A 23,933-nucleotide genomic window follows, 5' to 3' on the forward strand; every position below is an offset into this window, starting at 1 on the left:
TGCAGGTGAGTGTGCTGGTATAACACTGCTGCCTTGTTCCCTCCCCAATGTGGCTGACCTTCCTTCTCCTCATCTTCCTGTATAAATAAAAAGGTGCTGAATGCAGTGCATATGAGAGGTGCATTATAAAACCCAATTGATTCCCTCCTAAATATATGTAACATTCAAATCTAATGTAAACTGCGGTCCACCAGTGGGCAGAATGTAATTTATCTTCCAGCAGTTACATGGTCCAGGTTGCCAATATTGAGTCTAGATACTTAAGAGAAAACACAAGAATGGTAAAGCACCCCAGATACAAAGTTATTCCTTACAACATCCCAGTACTTTTCATGATTTGTTGGGCTTTCACTGCTCAGGACTTCTTGGGCCATGTTGTCCACTTCACAGACATGCAGCCGGACCCAGTCAAGGAGATGAAGCAAAAGGGAACCAGCTGTGGGCATGAACGCAAGCATCAGGACCCAGCCATCAGACTCCACAAAGTTATTAAACAACCACAAAGTTTAGCATGGTGGAAGGAAAAGAAGAAACATTAAGGACTCTTAGGGATTAGCGCAATACAAAGAACTCACCTGTGGCTACTTCAATAAAAAGAATTTCACAAAGATTCCAGATAAGTTCCATAGCAGAGAGAACAGATACCTGGGGAGGGGGAAAAAAAAAGCAGAGGTTTTGGAATGAACTTGCTGTGAGCGGCAGCATGACAGAAACAGTCAATAAAAAGTTAGATGAGATTTCCCACAGAAAAAAAAATAATTTGAGGATGGAGGGTCATTGTATGGTACGGGTAGAAAAGCTCAGAGGAATCATGAAAATATGTTTCTTTACTTAGAGGCTTGTAAACGCTTGGAGTAGCATACCAGCAGAGGCCGTGTCAACTAAAACCGTGAAAGAAATGAAACATGCTCAAGACAGACACAGGGCTTGGTGGTAAGGGTGGGGGAACAGGTAGAAGAAATGAGGATTTGGGCTCAGTCACACGAAAAGCTTTAGAGCAAGGGTGGCCAACTCCAGTCCTCAAGAGCCACAAAATCAGGTCAGGTTTTCAGGAGACCCACAACGAATATGCATGAGATTAAATTTACATACTATGGAGGCAGTACATGTAAATCTATTTCATGCATATTCATTGTGGAGCTCCTGAAAACCAAGCCTGTTTAAGGCTCTTGAGGACCAGAGTTGGCCACCCCTGCTTTAGAGGGTCAAAGAGGTTAAGAATAGAAGCTAATGCATGCAGAATAACGGTAAGGCTGCATCAGGCTTCCAAGAATGAGCACAAGACACTCAAATGTTTGCACCACAGAGAGCCTCAGCAGTTTTGATAGGTATTTGGATTATTATGAAGCTTGGTGGTAAGATATTAGGGGCAGGGCAGTGTGGTGGTGGTGAATGAGCGTTGAAAAAGCATAGGGCTGGTAAGAACCAAAGAGGAATGCTTGAATGGCCAACACGCAGAGGTAGCAGAGGCTAGCACAATAAAGGAAAATTTGTTCTTACCTGCTAAATTTTGTTCCTCTACTACCAAGGATCAGTCCAGACTGCTGTGTTTTGCCTCCCTTCCAGCTGATGGAGACAGAGAAAAATTTGAAGGACACACCCTGTAAGTACAGTGCACCACCTGCGGCCCCCTTCAGTATAAACAGAATCAAAGCAGAAATTGAATTTTATCTTTTAACAGCAATCCAAATCCAATGGCTAGATCAAATCTAAGGAAATGGAATACAAAAAACTATATACAGGTCAAGAGCACTCTGAAATCTTTGGTCTGCTATGCAGTCTTCCAGTAAAATTGAAGGAAAAAGGATTCGAGTGGACTCGCAAATTGAACAACTTCTACTCTGGGCGGGCGTCTGGGCTGATCCGTGGTACTACAGGAACGAAAATTAGCAGGTAAGAACAAATTTTCCTTTCCCTGTATGTACCCGGATCAGTCCAGACTGCTAGGATGTACCCAAGCTGCCTTATGTTAGAATCTGTGTTGCGGGCTCCTGAAAGAGGGAGGAGTTAGCAATCTGATGTAATGGATCTGATGCTAGGTGTTAGCAATCTGTTATATTCCGCTATCTGATGGGAGGAGCAATCAGATAGGAGTAGCAATCTGTTAGGAAAGCTCTGTGATGGAGCTGTGAGGTAGCAATATGATGTAATGGCTCCTAAAGGAGGAGGAGTCAGCAATCTTGTAGTGTCTCAGATATCGTCTTGCTAAGGAGTAGCAATCTGTAATGAATCTGATATAGTTGTAGGTGAATCCCTGGGCTGGTGGCAAATGACCATGTCCCCCCAGGAGGATATCCCGAGAGGGACCACCGGCTAGGCTTGAGTATGGAGACAGACACACATTAGTTCTTTTATTAAACAGGTTTCTGAAACCACCAGAGGTGGCAGTAGTGAGCTGATATGCCCAGAAGGGCTGTAGTCCCTCAGGTACTGGAACAGCAATCCAGAATGGCTGAGCTGTTGAGAAACTGTAGAAAGTGAGTAGGCAGAGCTCATGAACAGAACTAGATGACAAAACTCACATAAGGTCTCAAGGAAGCTCAGGAGCTGGAAAGGTTTAGGCCCTCGAGGAGCGAGTACCTGGTCCCAGGGAAAGCTCTGAGAGAGCGATGGTAACTCACAATTGTTTGTAGCAGCGATAGCTTCCAAGCAGTAGCGAATCTTCAGAGTGTCCAGGAACACTATCGGTGTTGGGACCGGTCCTGTTCAATATCTTTGTGAGCGACATTGCGGACGGGATAGAAGGTAAGGTTTGTCTTTTTGCGGATGACACTAAGATCTGCAACAGAGTGGACACGCCGGAAGGAGTGGAGAGAATGAGACGGGATCTAAGGAAACTGGAAGAGTGGTCGAAGATATGGCAGCTGAGATTCAATGCCAAGAAGTGCAAAGTCATGCATATGGGGAGTGGAAATCCAAATGAACTGTATTTAATGGGGGGGGAAAGGCTGATGTGCACGGAGCAGGAGAGGGACCTTGGGGTGATGGTGTCTAATGATCTGAAGTCGGCGAAACAATGCGACAAGGCGATAGCTAAAGCCAGAAGAATGCTGGGCTGCATAGAGAGAGGAATATCGAGTAAGAAAAGGGAAGTGATTATTCCCTTGTACAGGTCCTTGGTGAGGCCTCACCTGGAGTACTGTGTTCAGTTCTGGAGACCGTACCTTCAAAAAGACAAAGACAAAATGGAGGCGGTACAGAGAAGGGCGACCAGGAAGGTGGAGGATCTTCATCGGATGACGTACGAGGAGAGATTGAAGAATCTAAATATGTACACCCTGGAGGAAAGGAGGAGCAGAGGTGATATGATACAGACTTTCAGATACTTGAAAGGTGTTAATGATCAAAAGACAACGACAAACCTTTTCCTAAGGAAAAAAATCAGCAGAACCAGGGGTCACGATTTGAAGCTCCAGGGAGGAAGATTCAGAACCAATGTCAGGAAGTATTTCTTCACGGAGAGGGTGGTGGATGCCTGGAATGCCCTTCCGGAGGATGTGGTGAAGACCAGAACTGTGAAGGACTTCAAAGGGGCGTGGGATAAACACTGTGGATCCATAAAGTCAAGAGGCTGCCAATGAAGAGTGGGTGACTCGCCAGAATGATGGCTACTGCCTGGAGTCAATACCCTTATTAAATAAACATACACAGGCTTGACTCCAACATCGCTCTAAGCTTCAACAGCAAGAGGAAATGTGGAAAAAAGGATTCACACTCACAAAGAGGGGAGTAGCTGGCTTGTTACGGCGGTTACTACCCCAAATCAAATAAGCCTGTTACTTCACTTTCAATGCATATACAGCATAGTTCTCTGATTCAACGGCAGGGGAGAAGAAAAGAGGGTTCGCACTCACAAAGCGGGGAGTAGCTGGCTTGTTACGGCGGTTACTACCCCAAACCAAATGGGCCTGATACTTCACTTTCGATGCACATCCAGCATGGCTCTCTGCTTCAACGGCATGGGAGAAGACTTATACGTCACGCATATCCAGCATAGCTCCCTGCTTCAACGGCAGGGGAGAAGAAAAACAACCAATAAGGGCTAATAACATAGTCTGGGTAAAACAAATAAGCATAGGTGCAGCTTGCTTATTGCGGCGGCTACTACCCCAAACTAATCAAGCTAGATATTTCACTTGGATGCAGCTCCATCACTGCTCTCTACATTAAAGGTGGGGATGGAAGGGAAATAGAACCAAGAGCTAAGAGAAACAGATAAGTATGAGAGAAAATATTTGTGAAGCTTGCTGGGCAGACTAGATGGGCCATTTGGTCTTCTTCTGCCGTCATTTCTATGTTTCTATGTTTCTATGAACACAGGCCCTCGAGGAGTGAGTACCGGTTCTTATCTGTAATCTGAAAGAAAGAAAAAGAGTGAGGTCCCCGAGGAGCGGGTACCTCTGGTAAGTCCGAGGAGGCAAAGTAGCTTGGGAGGTGTAGCCAAAGCAATCCCCAAGGCAGAGTAGTTTGGACAGCCGAAGCGAGTCCTTAGCGAATCCTTGCTAACTTGGTTTGTTAGCGAAATAGAGACATAAATATTGGAAGCGGTTGACGTCATCTCAGGGGGACGCCCCTGAGGTTCGTGCTCTTGCTGGTACTTCAATCAGAGTGCGCGTGCCCTAGGTCTTCAGGCAACATGGCGGATCTGCAACGTCGAGCCGGTCCGGGGACGCCAGAGGGAGACGACATGGAGATGCCGCAGCAGCCAGCCGTCCATCAGACCCGGAGGGAGCGCCACAGAGGTAAAGAGGGCGGAGTGAGGGCGTTGAGCAGCGACGGTCGCAACACCTTACATGGGGTGGGACCTAGAAAGCCCCGCTCTAAGAACACTACTGCCAAACCTTTCGGAGTCCGGAGCCCAAACGGTAATGCTGAGCAAAAGTATGCAAAGATTTCCAAGTCGCCGCTCTACAGATCTCCTGGGGCGAGACCAACTGGCTTTCCCTGTACGTACCCGGATCAGTCCAGACTCCTGGGTTTTGCCTCCCCTCCAGCAGACGGAGACAGAGAAGTTTTTGGCGGACTCTGTCCTATACCCCGAAGTGTCACTTACAGTCTGCCGGTATTTCTGTCTCCAGCAGATGGTGGAGGTGCAAAACCCTACAAGTCTTAGTCAGATTTAAAAAAAAAAAAAAAAAAGAAAAAGTAGAAGGTTTAGGTTTTTACTCACAGTTTCATCTGTGGGTATACTTTAAAAAAAACCCCAAAAACACAGAGGACTTAGAAGAAATTTCTTCAAACTCAAGACAACCTCCCAGGGGGTTGGCAGGTTCTGTGAGGACCATCCCCCCGGGTATCTGAGGCACTTGGAGTGGGGGTCGAGGACCCTATTTACCACTCCTTTCCCTAGCGCTTTGGGGTGATACCGGGGAGCCCAGATCACTCACCCCGGAAGGCACCGGACCCATCGCTAACAGGTTGGTAAAAAAAAAAAAAAAATCAAATTTACTTCCAATATTTATGTCTCTATTTCGCTAACAAACCAAGTTAGCAAGGATTCGCTAAGGACTCGCTTCGGCTGTCCAAACTACTCTGCCTTGGGGATTGCTTTGGCTACACCTCCCAAGCTACTCTGCCTCCTCGGACTTACCAGAGGTACCCGCTCCTCGGGGACCTCACTCTTTTTCTTTCTTTCAGATTACAGATAAGAACCGGTACTCACTCCTCGAGGGCTTCTGTCCGGGCCGTGCTCTCCGTTGATTTTTTTGTCCGGAGCGCTATTGCTAGGAGTGAGCTGCGTTCGACTTTCCTTTTTTTACTCTGTTGCCATTTTTTTGCTGCCATGGGCATCTGCTTCAATGCCACGTGGTGCGGCCTGTAAAGTGTGTGGAGATGCGCGTGTGCATCTCCAGGGAAGGCCTTTGCTCCGCCTGCCTCCCCGGGGGGAAGAACCTCTGGAGCCGCCGAAATTACAAAATCGAAGCCGCGCCGCAAGCCAGGGAGCCTCAGCCGGCCCCAGCACAGGGTTGCAGACCCATTCCAGCTCAACGCGGGAACGGAGACCATTTTGGCCACTTTTCGCGCAGCTGAGCATGCCGTGGAGGAGGGGGAAGGCCCCCTCCATTATCACCACGTCCGTCTGCCCCCGCGGGGGCAGCCTGTCGGATTTTTCAGTTGATGCGGCTGAGGACAGCCTTGAGGGGGCATCCGATTCCTCTTCATCCTCCTTTTCCTCAGATTTCATTTTGCTGTTCCATAAGGCTTTTAAGGCCTGCAAGGCGGCAAAGAAATGGTCTGGTTCCCTGACGTCGGGCCCCTCTGCTAAGCGGCCTAGACCCCCTGCTAAGGTGGACATGCCGAAACTGCAGCTCCCTTTTCGGACCACGCCGAAAATACGCGGGACGATTCTTCTTCGGATTCAGAACCGAAGGATCAGGACTTGGGGGACAAGCCCCGAGGGGGGCGGATCTGAACGAGAGCACTAACAATGCAATGCCACAGGCTATGGAGGGAGATGACCCTAAGTTAGTCTGTCTTTTCAGGAGGGATGAATTGGGACCGCTCATCCCAGCAATTCTAGAGGAGTTGGGTATTGAGACTCTGCAGGAAGATTCCCGGATGGGGAATATTGATCCTGTTATGGTGGGTCTCCGGGGACCTGCTGTTTCATGAATGGGACACCCCGGATTTGGGTTTAAAGGTCAGCAAAGCGATGGATAAGCTGTATCCGTTGCCAGAGGAAGCCCTGGACCTTCTTTGAGTCCCCAAGGTGGATTCGGCAGTGTTGGCTGTAACAAAATAGACCACCATTCCAGTGACGGAAGCAAAGGCGCTTCGAGATCTCCAGGATCGCAAGCTAGAGGCTCAGCTCAAGAAGATATGAGGTCTCCACGCTGGGAGTCCAGGTTGCCATGTGCATTAGCTTCTCTTTGTAGGCAAGCCTTCGATGGGTCCAACGATTACAGAGTGTATCGCCTCTCTTGGAAGAGGAGGCCACTCAGGCAGGACGTCTGGAAGCCGCTATGGCCTACAGTGCAGATAACCTGTATGACCTCCTCCGTACATCTGCCTGCTCTATGGTGTCAGCTGTCTTGGCCCGCAGATTGCTTTGGCTGAGAAACTGGTCTGCTGATGTCTCCTCCAAAGCTCAGTTGGGATCTTTACCGTTTAAAGGCAAGCTGCTCTTCAGAAAGGACTTGGAGGATCTGATCCACTCCTTAGGGGAGAACAAGGTCCTTCAGCTGCCAGCGGATAATCCCAAGACGAGGGTTTCCTTTACTTCATGGTCCCGCTTCAGGGGGAATCGGAGATTTCATTCTTCTAGGTCGTCAGGGTCCTCTGCTAGACAGTCTTCCAGCAGACAACAATCCTAGTCACAGTCCTTTCGAGGCCGTCGCTTCGGCAGACCTGGATCAAGACAGGCTGCAGGAGTGCTTAAGTTCTCACAATGAGATGAAGCCGGTCCCCTTCCTCGGTTCTGGTTGTGGAAGGAAGATTTTCGCAATTCTACGAGGAGTGGACCAAGCTGACGTCGGACCAGTGGGTCCTCGGTGTAATAAAGCACGGCTACGTTTAGATTTTGTTCGGCGCCTACGAGACCGCTTTCTCATCTCCCCATGCTCGTATGCGGAAAAGCGTCGGGCGGTGCAGGACACATTGCAACGCCTTATCCAGCTCAGAGCCATCATTCACGTGCCTCCCACCGAATGGCAGAAAGGCCGCTACTCCATTTACTTTGTGGTGCCAAAGAGGGCACCTTTCGGCCATTCTAGACTTGAAAAGAATCAACAGATGCCTTCGAGTACCTCGGTTTCGCATGGAGACCCTTAGATCAATCATTGCGTCGGTGCACAAGGGGGAATTCCTAGCATCTCTGGATCTCACCGAAGCGTATTTACACATCGGTATCTGGCTCGACCACCAGAAGTTCCTGAGATTTTCGATCCTGGGAGAGCATTTTCAGTTTCAGGCTCTGCCATTCGGTTTTGCCACGGTGCCCAGGACCTTTACCAAAATCATGATTGTGGTAGCAGCACAGCTCCGGAAGGAAGGACTTTTGGTCCATCCGTATCTGGACGATTGGTTGATTTGAGCGAAGTCGGAAGCTCTCTACCGTGTGGCGATTCACCGGGTTATTCAGCTGCTGCAATCACTAGGTTTGGTGATCAACCTAGCCAAAAGCCATCTGATTCCCTCCCAGTCCCTGGAGTTCCTGGGAGCCCTGTTCGATATGAGCCAGGGGAGAGCGCATTCTCAAACTACAGGGACTAGTGCAAGATTTGTTGTCCAGTCAGCCTCCCAGAGTTTGGGACTATATTCGGGTCCTCTGTTCGATGACTTCAACTCTGAAATTGATCCCATGGACATTTGCTCATATGAGACCTCTGCAATCCGCATTGCTGTCCCGTTGGAACCCGGTGTCAGAACAATTTCATCTTCCTCTTCCTCATACAGAATGTGCTCGTTCCAGTCTTGATTGGTGGCTCCTCTTGGACAATTTGAGCTGCGGTGTCCCTCTGGAATTTCCTGTTTGGACGGTGGTGACCACGGATGCCAGTCTCTCAGGCTGGGAAGCAGTTTGTCAGGACAAATCAGTGCAAAGTCTGTGGTCAGTGGAGGAATCCCAATGATCGATCAATCGTCTGGAGGCCAGGGCGGTTCGTTTAGTGTTGCAGGTCTTTCTACCACTCTTGTGGGGCAAGTCGGACAGGGTTCTGTCCGACAATGCGACAGCAGTAGCTTATGTCAATCACCAGGGAGGAACCAAGAGCCAACCGGTAGCGATCGAGGCGGGAACAGCATTTAGCCAGGACTGCTGTCTCTCACATTGCGGGAGTCGACAATGTTCAGGCCGATTTCCTCAGTTGACACAGACTTGATCCCGGGGAGTGGGAGCTATCCGCAAAAGCCTTTCACCGTATATGCGTGTCAAGTGTCTTGGCCAAGTATGGACCTGATGGCGACGTTTCAGAACGCCAAGGCCCCTCGCTTCTTCAGCTGACGCAGAGAACCGGGAGCAGAAGGCATGGATGCCCTGGTTCTTCCTTGGCAGACGGTGCTGCTGTATGTGTTCCCACCCTGGCCCTCATCGGCAGGGTGCTGCGTCGAATAGAGTCTCACCTGGTGGAGGTAATCCTAGTGGCTACGGAGTGGCCAAGACGTCCGTGGTTTGCGGATCTAGTCGGCCTTGTGGTGGCGGGCCCCTGAGATTTCGGGGGCTCCTGAGACTTCTACATCAAGGTCCCATTTGTTTGGAAGAGGCAGATCGCTTTTGTCTAGCGGCATGGCTTTTGAGAGGAAACGTCTAATGAGCAAGGGTTATTCGGACGCAGTGGTGGCTACCCTTTTGCGATCTCGGAAAACCTCTACCTCCCTAGCCTACGTCAGGGTGTGGGGAGTCTTTGAATCGTGGTGCATTTAGTATAAGATAGAGCCTACTTGGGCCCTGGTGTCGGATATTTTATCATTCTTACAGGCGGGCTTAGCCAAAGGTTTATCCTGCAGCTCTCTCAGGGTACTGGTCACGGCTCTCGGTTGCTTCAGTGGTAAAGTCCATGGGGTATCCTTGTCCGCACATCCGGATGTTGCTCGTTTTCTCTGGGGAGCAAAGCACTTGCGTCCGCCGATCAGAGATCCTTGTCCCTCATGGAACTTGAACCTGGTATTTAAAGCTTTGTGTGCAGCACATTTTGAGCCCCTGAAGAGAGCGACTTTAAAAGATCTGATGTTGAAGGTAGGAGGTGGAGGTGAGAGCCGATTCTGAATTTACCTAAGGAGGTTGAAACGGGGCAAAGGAGCTACCTAGCCCAGTCGGGGCCTCCGATAATCCTTTTTCCAGGACGTTGACGTCATCGGGAAGGGACGGGCCTGGGAGATATAAGGCCGTCACACCAGTGGTTGGAATTGACGACTGAGTCGATCCGCTACTACATTGTGAATGCCTGCCAGATAAGTGGCTCGTAGGTAGATTGAGTGATTCAGGGCCCAGCCCCAAATCTGTGCAGCTTCTTGACAAAGGAGATACGAGCCCGTACCTCCCTGTTTGTTGAGGTACCACATGGCTACTGTGTTGTCTGTTTGGATCAGAACAGTCTTGTGTGAAAGGCAGTCCCGGAACGCATGCAGTGCATAACATATAGCTCGAAGTTCCAGAAAATTGATTTGATATGTTGCTTCGAGTTTTGTCCAAGTTCCTTGAGTGTGGAGATTGTCTACATGAGCTCCCCATCCCAAAGTGGATGCATCCGTAGTTAAAGTAATTTGTGGGACTGGTTGTTGGAAGGGTAGGCCTTTGCACAGGTTGTCTTTGTTGGTCCACCAAAGTAGAGATGATCTTAGTTGGTGGGTCACTTGAATTGGAGAATGAAGTGGTTGAATGGCTTGAATCCTTTATGATCTTAAAGTCCATTGGGCAACTCGCATGGCAAAGCCTTGCCATTGGTGTAACATGAACTGTGGATGCCATGTGACCTAGCAGTATCAGAAACTGATGGGCTGTGGTTTGTGTCCGTGAGGAAATGGAGTTTGCTAGTAGAATAAGGGCATCTGCACGGTCTAGAGGTAGAATAGCCTTTGCTAGATCCTATGAAGTGAAGCAGATGAGTTGGAGTGAGATGGGATTTTTGATAACTGATGAGAAATCCCATGGAGTGAAGTAGAGCAATTGTTCGAGTGAGAGAAGTTATTGCTCCTTGTTGAGATGGACTTCTTATGAGCCAGTCGTCTAGATATGGGAAAACATGGACACCTTCTTTGTGCAAGTGTCCTGCTATGACCGCTAGACATTTGGTGAAGACTCTGGGAGCAGACGCCAGTCCAAATGGTAGAACTCTGTATTGGTAATGTTGATGGTGTACTGTGAAGCGCAGGTACTTGCGATGAGGAGGGTATATTGGAATATGAGTGTAAGCATGTTGAAGATCCAGAGAACAAAGCCAATCTCCTGCTTGAAGAAGTGGAAGCATGGTGCCAAGAGAAACCATCCTGAGCTTTTCTTTCTTTAGAAATTTGTTGAGATTTCTGAGGTCTAAGATGGGACGTAGGCCTCCGGTTTTCTTTGGAATGAGGAAGTATCGGGAGTAGAATCCTCTGCCCTGCTGTGTCCAGGGCACTGGTTGTATGGCCCTGGATCTCAGAAGGGTGGATAATTCCACTTGTAATTGATGTAGTTGAGGATTTTGTTGTGGGCAGGAAGTTGTTGGAAATTCTGGAGGAATTGAGTGAAATTTAGTTTGTAGCCTCGAGAGACTATGGAAAGTACCCATTGATCTGAGGTTATGTTTTGCCAATTTGTGTGAAAATGGGATATTCTTCCTCCCACTGGTAGATTTGGTTTGGGATTGCAAGGTTGGGTCTGTTCTCTGGTCTTTGTTTCAAAAGCCTGTTGCAGGGCCTGTCTGTGCAGGAGGTTGTGGACGAGCAGGCCTGGATTGTCTGGCCTGGGAGGTTTGTGTAGGTCTACTGGATCTACCCCTAGAAGCTTGTGGGTAGTATCTGCGTGGCCTGTAATAGGAACGTCTCATATCTCTTTGTGGAGGACGACGAGAAGACTGAGTCGTAGGCTCCTGAGGGGTTTGAGACAGCTGACGTAGAGTCTCAGTGTGGTCCCTTAAGCTGTTGTACAGCTTCTTGAATTTTGTCCCCAAATAGATTTTCCCCAAGACAGGGCAGGTCTACAAGTTTGTCTTGTACCTCGGTTCTGAGGTCAGATGCTTTGAGCCAGGCCCATCTGCGAGCAGTGATTCCAACTGCTGCTGTTCTGGAGGCAGTCTCAAAATTATCATAGACTGCTCTTACCTCATGTTTGCCTGCTTCCAATCCTTTTGTTATTACAGCTTGTGCAGGCTCTTGGAACTGGGTGGGTAAAGAGGTTATGAACCCTTCCATCTGTTTCCAGAGGTTCCTCTGGTATTGAGTAATGTAGAGTTGATACGCAGAGATTTTGGTGCTCAACATAGAACTCTGGTAGACCTTTTTTCCTAGTGTATCCAGGAATCTGTGCTCCCTGCCTGGTAGGATGGATGAGTGTGGGCACACACGTTTAGATTTTTTCTGTGCTAATTCTACCACTACAGACTGGTGTGGTAATTGCTGTTTGTGGTAGCCTGGAGCTGGTTGGACTATGTAAGTCGTCTCCACACGTTTATTTACTGCAGGGGTAGAAGCTGGGTGTTCCCAGATTCGTTTTTGGAGATCTAGTAGCACCTCATGTACTGGTATCGCCAGTACTTGTTTGGGTGGATCCACAAACTGTAGTACCTCAAGGGTTTTGTGCTCTTGTGTCTTCCTCTGCTGTAAGTTTAAATGGAATTGAGTCAGACATGCTTTGTATGAAAGAGAAGGAAAGATCTTCTGGGGTGACTTCTTTCTTCGATCAGGAGAAGAAGGATTAGACATGAATTCCTCTGAAGAAAATTGAGAGGGTTCATCATCCCAGGAGTCTTCTGAATCTTCTCTGTAAGGTGATTTTTGTATTGTTTTAGGTGGGGGCTGAAGTCCTGAAGGACCAGGCTGTGGGTCATCGATGAAAACATCTGCAGAAGTAGTATGTGGCCTAACAGGTGGTAAATTATCGATCACATTTTGGTACCTTTGTAAAAGGCGTCGATAAAAAGCCTCATCTTGAACTTCTGGAGGTTCCAGTGTAGGTTGGCCCGATGGTAGCGAGGATACTGTCGATGTCGTCGTCGGTGGATATGGTACCAATGGTGGAATGTGTGCAAAAAGTGATGTTGATTGTGTTACGAGTCTCGGTGTAGTGGTTATAAAACCAGTCGAAATCCTGGGCGGCAAGAAGGATGCCGTCATCAGTGGTACCACCGGCATCGGTATCATTACCAGCATCGATGCTGGGGGCATCGGAATCGATGTGAAAGTTATCGGCATCGATGCTGGAGGCATCGGCATCGAAATGGACGGTGTCGGCATCGACACGGATGTCAGCATCGACGAAATTGTCGGAATATTTTGCTCTTTTAGAGCTTGCAGAACCGCTTGTCTTATTAATGTAGTCAATTCAGGCTGTACCATTGGTGAAACCACCGGTGATGTACTCGGTGGCGGTACTGAAGTGTCCATCGACGAGGTGGTTGGAATCGGTGACGGCGAAGGCCCAGGCATCAAAGGTGCCGGTGTTTCCTGCTGTCTGGGCCGCTTTGGTATCGATTCATCCTAGGACATCGATGTAGAAGATGATGGATGTTGATGGCGATGTTTAGATTTCTGGTGTTCTGCCGATTTTGTCGATAGTAGAGGATGGAGAGGACGGGCGATCACCGGAGCCATTCGGACGCGGTTTTTTAAGCAAGACCTTTTTGGTCGCTCCAGCCGGAGACGACCTCGATGATTTCGATGGAGAAGGAATTAGCTGAAGAGAAAACAGATGCTCCATCTTCTCTTGTCTGGCTTTCCGTCCTTTTACCGTCATTTCTGCACATTTGGGACATGTACTGACATCGTGTTTTTCTCTGAGGCACAGTACACACTCCAAATGCGGATCAGTTATCGACATGTTTCTATTACAAACGGGGCACTTTTTGAATCCTGTCGCCATTTTGGAATCTATGGCTGTCGATGGATGCGAGTGTGAGGAAAAAGATTCCTAAAAAATATGAGAATCAAAATGGTACTCACCAGCCGGCGAGCTTGAGAGCTCCTATGAGAGAGAATATCAAGAAAATATTGACTTTTTCAGTCACAAGAATTGTGAAGAACGCAAGGGCTCTAGTCCCACGATGCGAACAGCAGCGCGGAAAAGCGAAGACTGAAGAGAAACACCTGTGGCAGAGAATATCATGGCATGCTGGGCATGCTCAGTGGCCTCTCAGGGCCACTCAAAAGTTTCTAGAAACTTTGATAGAAAGGTTTCCCGCGCTGGGCTCCGTTCTGTGACGTCACCCATATGTGAGGACTAGCATCCTGCTTGTCCTGGGATAAATATATCATCATTGTTTGAATAATTCAGGAGGAGGAGGAGGTAGAGAAAGAAGGTAATATGGTGGGGGGAGCTAATTCAAGTGAAGGCTTGTTCAAACAGCCACGACGTAAGCTTTTTTTTTTTTTTTTTTTAAGGTGGCAGTGCAGTGTTCCAGGCGGAGATCAGGTGGCATAGAGTTCCATAATGTTGGTCCTGCTGTGGATAGTGCACGTTTTTTGGTAGATATGAGCTGGGTGATACTGTGGGCGGGAGTGGCTAAGGATCCTTTGTAAGCGGTTCTGGAGGGTCTATTGGAGGTGAGGTATTGGAGAGAGTTATTTAGCCAGGTAGTGTTTTGATTGTTTAAAGTTTTGTGAATAATTGTAAGGCTCTTATAAAGGATTTTGGATGTGATCGGGAGCCAATGGAGGTCTTTGAGGATCGGAGTGATGTGGTCTGATCTGCGTGAGTTAGTTAGGATTCTTGCCACCGCATTTTGCAGCATTTGGAGAGGTTTGATTGAAGTTGCTGGAAGGCCTAAGAGAAGGGAATTGCAGTAATCGATCTTCGTAAAAGGGTAGCTTGGAGGACTGTTCGGAAGTCATTGTGGTGTAGTAGAGGTCTTAGTTTTTTCAGTACCTGCAATTTGTAAAAATAGTCTTTGGTTGTGTTGTTAATATGTTTTTGGAGATTGAGATGGTTATCAAGAGTAAAGCCTAAATCTCTAACATGTTGGGAGAAAGTGAAGGGATGCACTGAGAGTGGTGGGTTAAGGCGAGCTGGTGAGATAAAAAGCAGCTCTGTTTTTGACATATTTAAGGCTAACTTGAGGTTGGTGAGGAGGGAGTTGACTGAAGAAAGGCAGTTGTTCCAAGTTTTGAGCACATTAGACACTGAATCTGTGACAGGATGAGAATCTGTACATCATCAGCATAGATGTAATGCATTAGTCCAAGGTTGGCAAGAAGCTGGCATAAGGGCAGCAGGTAAATGTTAAAGAGTAGGGGAGAGGGAGGATCCTTGTGGAACGCCATGTGTTAGATTAATGGGGTTCGATTCGTGGTTACCAATTTTGACTTTATAATGGCGATTATTTAGGAAAGATGCAAACCAGCTCAGGGCTGTTCCTGATATACCTATGTCAGTGAGGTGTTCAATAAGAATATTGTGGCTGACGGTGTCAAAGGCTGAGGAAATGTCTAATAAGGCGAGAATAAATGATTGGCCCTTGTCCATACCCTTAAGGATGGTGTCAGATAGGGATAGTAAGAGGGTTTCTGTATTGAAGAATTTCTTGAAGCCAAATTGGGATGGGTATAGGAGGTTATTATTTTCAAGATCTATGAGCTGTAAGTTGACGACTCTCTCCAAAAGTTTAGCCAGGAAAGGGAGGTTAGATATTGGTCTAAAGTTAGCTGGGTCTGAAGCATCTAGGTTTGGTTTTTTAAGACGGGTTTGAGGATGGCTTGTTTCAGAGCAGAAGGGACTTGCCCTAGGGTGAATGAACAGTTAATAATCTCCGATAAGGGTTTGGCAATTGTATCAGGAATGGTAAGGAGGGCTTTAGTAGGAATAAAGTCCTCAGGGTGTGTAGAAGGTTTCATTTTCTTTAGTAGTTTTGATATTTCAGAAATGGAGGTAGTGTCGAAAGAGTCTAGGGGGATGCAGGCGTTTTTGTGTCTGGTATGTGGAGGTGGAAGGGGGGGGGAACTTTGCAATGAGGTTACTTATTTTGGTATGGAAAAAGGTTGCTAGTTCATTGCATTTGTTTTTTGCATCATTGTCTGTGAATGGAGTAGGGGTTGGTTTTGTGAGAAGCGAGACATAGGCAAAGAGGGCTTTGGCATCATACTGGTAGTGATGGATTTTTTGAGAGTAGTAATCTTTTTTAGTTTGTAGGATTGAGGTTCTGTAGGAGTTGAGAGTGTGTTTGTAGTCTGCTAGAAAGGAAGGGGAAGGGTTCTTGCGCCATTTCCGTTCTTTGACTCTTAGCTGTAGTTTAAGGGATTTAAGTTCTGCTGTGAACCAAGGTTTTTTTTTAATTAAGTGGCTTTATTTCTTTGGCTCTGATAGGACAGACTTTGTCCGCAACGTCTTTGGTGATTTTGCTCCAAGAGCGGTGGGCTGTGTCAATATTGGTGAGGTCCAATTTTCCGAGTTCGGATGAGAGGGAGAGGATTAGATCTTCTTGAGAGCATGGTTTCCTGTAGTAAATGAAGTTGCTTTGTTTTTTTGTTGGGACATGGAGATTTATTTAGGGTGAGCTTGGAGGTTATGAGAGAGTGATCTGACCAAGGAACTGGGGTGCAAGTGGGGGCTTCTGCACTGATGATGTGGGAGTTAGTGAATATTAAGTCTAAGGTATGGCCGGCTTTATGTGTAGGGCTGGATACGGTTTGGGTAAATCCCAAGGCTATGATAGCGGATAGGAAGGTTTCACAAGAGGGGGACAGGGGAATGCGGTCAACATGGAGATTGAAATCCCCCAGGATGATGGCTGGAGTATCCATGTCTATCTTCTCAGCAATAAATTCAATAAGTGGGGAGGGGTTGCTGTTGAGACCGGGGGGGGGAATGTAAATGAGGCAAATTTGAAGCTGTGGGGATTTGAAGAAACCTATTTCGAAATTATGGGGGGAGTTAATAGTCTGAAGGGTTAGTTTCAGTTCTTTCTTTGAGGCCAGTAGAAGGCGGCCTCCTCTTTTTTTGAGTCTGGGGAGGGAATGAATGTCGTAGAGGTCAATGGGGAGTTGATTCAGAAGGACTATGTCAGTTTGTTTGAGCCATGTTTCTGTAATAGCACAGATGTCTGGCTGAGTATCTAGTAAAAGGTCATTAAGGATCGGGGGTTTTTTAGTTAGAGATTGGGAGTTGAAGAGGAGGAGTGATAGTGTGGTTAGGCAGAGGAGTTGTGTTAGGGGAGAGATCATAATCGGTACTAGCGATCTCAGGTTGGAAGGGAGAGTAAGGGGGTAAATCCTTTTTTGGGTATAGGGTTGGTGGTTAAGTATGGGAATAGGGTAAGATTCCATGTTGAGAGGTAGGTGAGGGTGAGTTATGTGTAATTTGTGTGTGAAGGGGAAAGGAAAACACTAAACCTATGTGGGTTTGGTAATTCAGAGAAGATCGGACAGGATCTCAACGGGAATGGGAGGATGTAAGCGGGGAGGGATGAGGGTTTTGTTTTTGGGGTCAGTTGTGAAAAAGTATGAGAGGCAGGAGGGGAGGGGTAGAAAGATGGCTGCACCAAGGAGCCTGCTCGTTAGGTGCGCGACGTACGGCTCATGACACCTAAGGTCTGCGGCATTTTATGAGACAGTAGGTGTCCTCTTCCCCCTAGTGACGCCTGGGGTCGCTGATAGGCCGCTACGGCCGCCGTTAGTGGGTCTGTTAGGGCAACTTCGGGGGCATCTGCTTATTGGGCCTAGCCAGGCCGTGGCTCTTACGCCGGTGGGTGTGCGCCGATTGCGTGAGCCTCTGGGTTCGAAGTCGCTGGCTCGTGGTGCTGGGTCAGGCCTTCAGAAGGCGGTTCGGTAGGGTCGCTGGTAGTTGGTTCAGTCGGGGGGCTCGCAGGTTGTTGTTGATCCAGTCGGGTCAGTGGCCGGATGCAGGAGGGTCAGATCGTAGTGCTGGTCACCAGGCCGGAGGAAGGACCCTAGGGCGGTCTGCGGCGCTTTGTGAGACAGTAGGTGTCCTCTTCCCCCCTAGTGATGTCTGGGATCGCTGATTGGCCGCTAAGGCAGTCGTCAGCGGGTCTTTTAGGCTTTGGTAGGGGACTTGCTAAGGGGCACGACAAGGGCAGGCTCCTTTGGCGCACGACGCCGGCGCATGGCGCCAAAGGCGCACTTACGACCCTTTTAAGGTCCTTCTGGGTCCCACATCGCCGCCTAGGGAGTGTCAGTGGGCGGGGTCTGATGGTTGTCGCTGGGGAGGCTGGGAGGGCTCGGAGGCCTGCGTGGAGCTGCTGCTGTCTGCGCCGCTGGGGTCCGCCGTGGAGGAGGGTCTAGAGAGGCGGTGGTCTGCAGCTGAGGTAGGGCTAGACCGAAGGCCTATGGTCCGTCCGTCTGGCGGGTCCGGGGGTGGGTAGAGGCCTTCCGGGCCAGCGATTCTTTAGTTCGGCGGGTCCAGCGGGTGGCTGGAGGAGCAAGGTCCAGGGGTCCGTGTGGGTCAAAAGGCCGGCACAAAGGCATCGTTTCTCCAAGGACCCGCAGGGAGATACCAGAAATAGGTCGCGCAATAAGCAAGCAAAATCTAATGTTCTATGACGTTTAGAACCCAGTGATCCGATGTTATTTTGACCCACTCCTCGTAAAATAGGTATAGCCGCTCCCCTAAGACAGGAACAGAGGAATGGGTCGGTGCTATTTCATTGTGAGGACTTAGCTCATGTTGAACCCGGAGTGACCCCATCACAGGCAGGTCTACGGCCTTGAAAAGAAATAAGCCCAAGATTGGGGCCTTCCTGATGGCTGCCTCTGGCCAGAGGTGGGTGGTCTAGACTGACAAAACCGGCGCTGACCCCTAAAACAAGAACGGGAAGGACCGAAACCCCTGAAGGCTTTAGGCCTTCAGGGAACTTGTATACCTTATTATCCCCCAAGGATTTAATGAGTTGCTCCAAATAGTCTCCAAAAAGGAATTTCCCTCTAAAGGGAAGTGCTCCCAACTGCGACTTGGTCAAAGCATCAGCCAACCAATTACAAAGCCACAAAAATCTGCGGGCCGACACCGCGGAAGCCATTGTGCGGGAAGAAGTACGAAAGAGACCATACAAAGCATCAGCGCCATACGCCACTGCCGCCTCCAAACGATCCACCTGCTCTGCCTCCTCTGGGGAAAGCTCCCTGGCACTCAGGAGTTGTCGTACCCACCTGAGGCTCACGCATTGCATCAAATTTGTTAATTTGTAAATTTGTTAATTTTCTTTTCTCAGTTTTTTAACACAGTTCCTATCAATTTCTCTCTCCCCTAGCACTTCACTACCTTTCTCCTTCCCGCAACTTCTGCGCTTACTGTCACCTGACCCCCATCCTCTCCTTTTTCCTTCACTGCTCCACCTCCCCCCTCCCTGTTATTTGTAATTTCCTCTTCCTCCTTTACAATGTTGATTGTGAACCGGCATGATATGTCCTATGAATGTCGGTATATTTTAAAAGCATTTAAATAAATAAATAAACTACTGCAAACCGCTGCCTTAACATCAAGGGCCGGCACCTCAAAGATTTTCTTGAGAAGAACTTCAAGTTTATGATCCTGGGGATCCTTAAGGGCCGCTGCCCCAAGAACCGGAATAGTCATACGCTTCGTGACCACAGATACAGCCACATGATGGACAATAACCAACACACAACCGCCATCCCCTTCCAACCACACGCACGTAGCCTGGGAGTCACCATTGATAGCCAACTCAACTTTAAAAAATTCATTAACACCACGATAAAGGAATCCTTCTTCAAGCTTCACATCCTTAAGAAAATTAAACCCCCTCCTACACTTCAACGACTTCCGCACCGTCCTACAAGCTACCATCCTGACAAAAATAGACTATTGCAATTCTATCCTCCTCGGCCTCCCCGCCTCCTACATCAAACCTCTGCAAATACTTCAAAACGCTACAGCCAGAATACTAACCAACACACGTAAAAACGAACACATCACACCAATCCTTAAGAGTTACACTGGCTCCCAGTTCCATCCCGCATCCTCTACAAAAACTTATCCATTATACATAAATCCATCCACAACAGTAACATTAAGTGGACCAACAACAAAATTCGCCTACATGCCTCTAAGCACCCTACCAGATCAGTAAACAAAGGCACTCTTCACATCCCCCCACACAAGACCTATCGATTAACATTCACTAAAGTGTGTGCATTCTCTATAGCAGGTCCCACTCACTGGAACGCTATGCCACCAGACATTTGACTAGAAATAAGTACTCAACAATTAAAAAAAAAAAGCTTAAAACTTGGCTTTTCAAACAAGCCTTCCCAGAATAACAAGATTATCCCACCACCCCTGCCCATGCTCTCCTTCACCTCTCACCCTTTCCCCCTCCCTCCTTGCCAGTAACCTTAGCTGCCCTCCGTACATGTATAGTCTACCCGCAAAGATATATCTACTCATGTATTAACTGCAATTGTTGAACCCCCTTAAAATTTTTATTTCTCCACCCGTACTCCTCCAAGTTCTGCCCTCTCCCTGCCTACCCCACGTGTATACTATAACCTCAACTCCATGTTTTGCTTATATTTATCTACTTGATCTTTCCGAAGCTCGTTATATAACTCTGTATACTCTCCAAGTTCCGCCTATCTCCCTGTTTAATGTATTTCCCTGCTGTTACAAGTTACATGTAAACCGATATGATATTTCGACAAATACCAGTATATAAAAACCTTAAATAAATAAATTGGTTCCTCTCTGCCAGTTGATGCAGGCCAGTTGTTCCATTGTCCGATAGAACCCGTACTGGTTGGTTGCGTAACCATGGCAGAAAGGCAAGTAATGCGAAACACACCACTCTCTTCTCTGATAGACCATAATGCCTCCTCCTTCGACCACTGGTCCTGCGCTGACTGATACTGACACACCGCTCCCCATTCAGGAAGGCTGGCATTAGTGATGACTATCCCCCAATCCGGGACTTCCAATTCCAAACCATGCCCCAGATAGGCGCGAATAAGCCACCATGAAAGACTGTCTCTACATTCCGCACTTGAGTGATAGGGGAAGGTGAAACTCCTCCATTAATGGATTCCACCAGAAGAGAAGAGCTCGCTGAAGGATCCCTCTGCCTCTCCCACCATTTCTGTCAGCGCTTCAAAAGAATTCAATACGGCTGCCGTTCCCACACTGACAGTCCCTTGGACTCTCCCAGATGCTTCACCAGCGGCACTAAATCTTGCCCGAACATGTCTTTGATCGGAAGGCCCCTAGCTGAGACTTAAACTGGTCTGCAAATGTTTAGTCAATTAACCAGAGCAGCCGCCTGGTTGAAACTGCTGACATCCTAATCAAATCATACAAGACATCCACCAAATAGGCCACTGCTGCCTCCAAGCGCTCAGCCTGCTTCATGGAAGACGATGACTATGTCTCCTTCACCTACAACTGCTGACTGCAGCACAAACAAGTTCTCAAAAATTCTCGAGGTGAATTTCCAGCTTCTGTTCTTGCACATCTTTCAGCAAGGCGGACCCTGTCACCGGAATGGTAGTTTTCTTAGTCACCGCTGAAACTGAAGTGATTACCTTCGGAAGCATCAAAAGCTTGAGTGTCTCCTCCAGCAACGAGTACAACCTCACCACAGTCTCAGGGGTGTCCCACTCCCTGATGACCAGCTGCTTTGCCGACTTGTGAAAGGGAAAGTCCTTAGCTGGACCTCTCAAACCGACCATGACGGGGTACACCCCTTCCTGGTCAGACTCCACCTGAGGAAGTTTGATACCTGTTTAAGCACAACTCTTCCCTGAGAAACCACCAGGCCACCTTAGGGTTGTCTCCTTTGGTCACCAGCACCTTCTCCAGATCCAGATTTGAAAAGTCCTGAGGGGATTCCGCCCCTGGAGACCCATCTGGCAGATCATTGCCTTCTGAGTCCTGGAGTCCTCAGACTCCTTCATGGGGCCACCTCACTGCCAGCCAAGCTGAGAACCCTCCGGATGTTGGGCGATGTCTTTTTGCAGTACTTGAGTCACCTTGCAGCTGACCCTGGGTATGAGGGTGCTTCTCCCCTGCTGCCTTTCTAACAGACTCTGTGAAAATGTAATACAAAAGCCAAGGAAAAGGCCAGAGAATCCTCCAAATCCTCCTGCATTAAGGCCTCCTCAAGATCTTCCCTTTACAATCAAGACAAATAAACTCATAGCATAATAAAAAAAAAACAAAAAACCTTGGTACACACAAGAACTAAAAGACATGAAACACAATCTTAGAAAAGTAGAAAAGGCCTGGCGCAAAGATCCGACCCCCACACTCCTTGCCCAATTCAAATCCTCTTTACATTGCTACAGGGAAAGGTTAAATAATGTCAAAAGGAACTTCTATTCTTCCAGAATTCACCAATTTCAATATAATCTGCGAGCCCTCTATGACTACATTGCCTCACTAACCAAATCAGCACCTCCAGATATTCTGGAAGAAGTAGCCAAAACTAAGTGTGAGGAACTTGCAATATACTTCCAAGACAAAATCAATAAACTGCTTACACGATTCCCCTCCTCCTCCTCCCCAAATCAAACCTCACAAGAAGCCTACCCAGCCCTTCCAAAAAACCTCCCCAAAGGCCTTAACTCCTTAGAATACACCACTGCTCTGGAAATTGAATCATTTATTAAGAAAGCCAAACCTTCCTCCCACCCCTCAGACACAATCCCCACAAAAACACCTCCTCTCCATCTCTAACATAGTAGCCCAACCCATAGCTAACATTATAAATGCCTCCATCACCTCAGGCCTTGTACCCAACCTCCTCAAACAAACAATAGTCAAGTCAATACTGAAGAAACCTAAGCTTGACCCCACCGACCTGTCAAATTACAGCTCCATCTCAGACCTCCCGTTTATCTCAAAAATTCTTGAAAAAACGATCATTAAGAAACTCACTGAATACCTTGATGACCATCAACTACTCTCTCCCTCTCAGTACGGATTTCGGAAATTCCATAGCACGGAAACCCTCCTCCTTTCCTTGTCAGACCAACTCATTAAAGGCCTAGATAAAGGACAAGCATATATCTTAGCCTTCTTAGATATATCCTCAGCCACAATATCCTCCTGCAGCGACTTAATGAAATTGGAATAATAGGTGTTGCCCACAACTGGTTCAAATCCTCTCTCAGTAATCGTAACTTTAAAGTCAAAATTGGAAACAATGAGTCCAAAGCAATATTCCTTGACCAAAGAGTCCCACAAGGTTCCTGTCTTCCACCCTCTTCAACATTTACATCCTACCGCTCTGTCACCTCCTATCCAACCTCAATCTTCCCCACTATATTTATGCAGATGATGTGCAGATATTACCCACACAATTTGGATTCAGGAAACAACTGAACACGGAGACACTACTATCTTTAAACGACACTGTACTCAAAAGGTTTTGAAAACGGCCAAAGCTACCTTCTAGTCCTACTCGACCTATCAGCAGCCTTTGACACGGTAAACCACTCTATCATGATTGAACGACTATCAGAAATTGGTGCAAAAGAAAAAACCCTACAATGGTTCACATCATATCTATCTCAAAGATCCTACCAAGTATGGATCAATGACACCCTTTCAGAAAAAATAAAACTTAGGCACCGGAGTCCCCCAAGGCTCTGCCCTATCAGCGACACTCTTCAACCTTTATCTGCTTCCAATATGCCACCTCCTCTCAAACCTTAATCTGACCCACTTCATATACGCAGACGACATTCAAATATTAATCCCAATAAACAACTCATTGGAAGAAACCTACAAAAAAGCAGCCACTTACCTAAACAAAATAAAGCAACTACTAACCAACATGAAACTCATACTAAACTTTGATATGACTGAAATAATCATCCTGGATAGAAAGAACAATGCTCCTCAACTACCTCCACTCATTCTAATGAATCAAAAAGTGGCCATCTCTCCGGTCAATCATGCACGCAACCTTGGAGTCATAATTGACAAGAAACTTAGCTTCAAGAACCACATCACAACTAAAATCAAAGATGGATATCACAAACTTCTAACACTACGTCAATTAAAACCTTTCCTCTCCCCCATTGACTTCAGATCAGTCCTTCAACTACTCATCTTCTCCAACCTAGACTACTGCAACTCCCTACTATTCAACTTACCCCTTAACACCATCCAACCACTCCAAATCCTACAAAACGCATCTGCAAGAATACTCACTGGATCTAAAAAACATGATCACATTACTCCCACACTTATATCACTTCACTGGCTCCCAATAAAATTTAGGATTGAATACAAAATTCTTTCCATACTACATCAAATAATATACGAAAACCAAATAAACTGGCTAAGCTCATCCATAAAACTGCATTCTCCAAACAGAAACCTCAGATCAGCAAATAAA

General features: G+C 47.5%; 1 protein-coding gene across 1 annotated transcript in view; it reads right to left on the reverse strand.

The window, feature by feature from the left end:
• The window catches only part of NUP85 (nucleoporin 85), a 108,351-nt gene that overhangs the window by 45,281 nt on the left and 39,137 nt on the right, over positions 1-23,933 (reverse strand). The window contains exons 6-7 of the mRNA XM_029600559.1: positions 576-645; positions 315-436 (exon numbers count right to left, since the gene is read on the reverse strand). Of these exons, the coding sequence (XP_029456419.1) occupies positions 315-436; positions 576-645 (192 nt within the window). The remainder of the gene's footprint in view (positions 1-314; positions 437-575; positions 646-23,933) is intronic.

This window comes from Rhinatrema bivittatum, chromosome 4 (genome assembly GCF_901001135.1).
Source record: "Rhinatrema bivittatum chromosome 4, aRhiBiv1.1, whole genome shotgun sequence".
Classification (NCBI taxonomy): Eukaryota; Metazoa; Chordata; class Amphibia; order Gymnophiona; family Rhinatrematidae; genus Rhinatrema; species Rhinatrema bivittatum.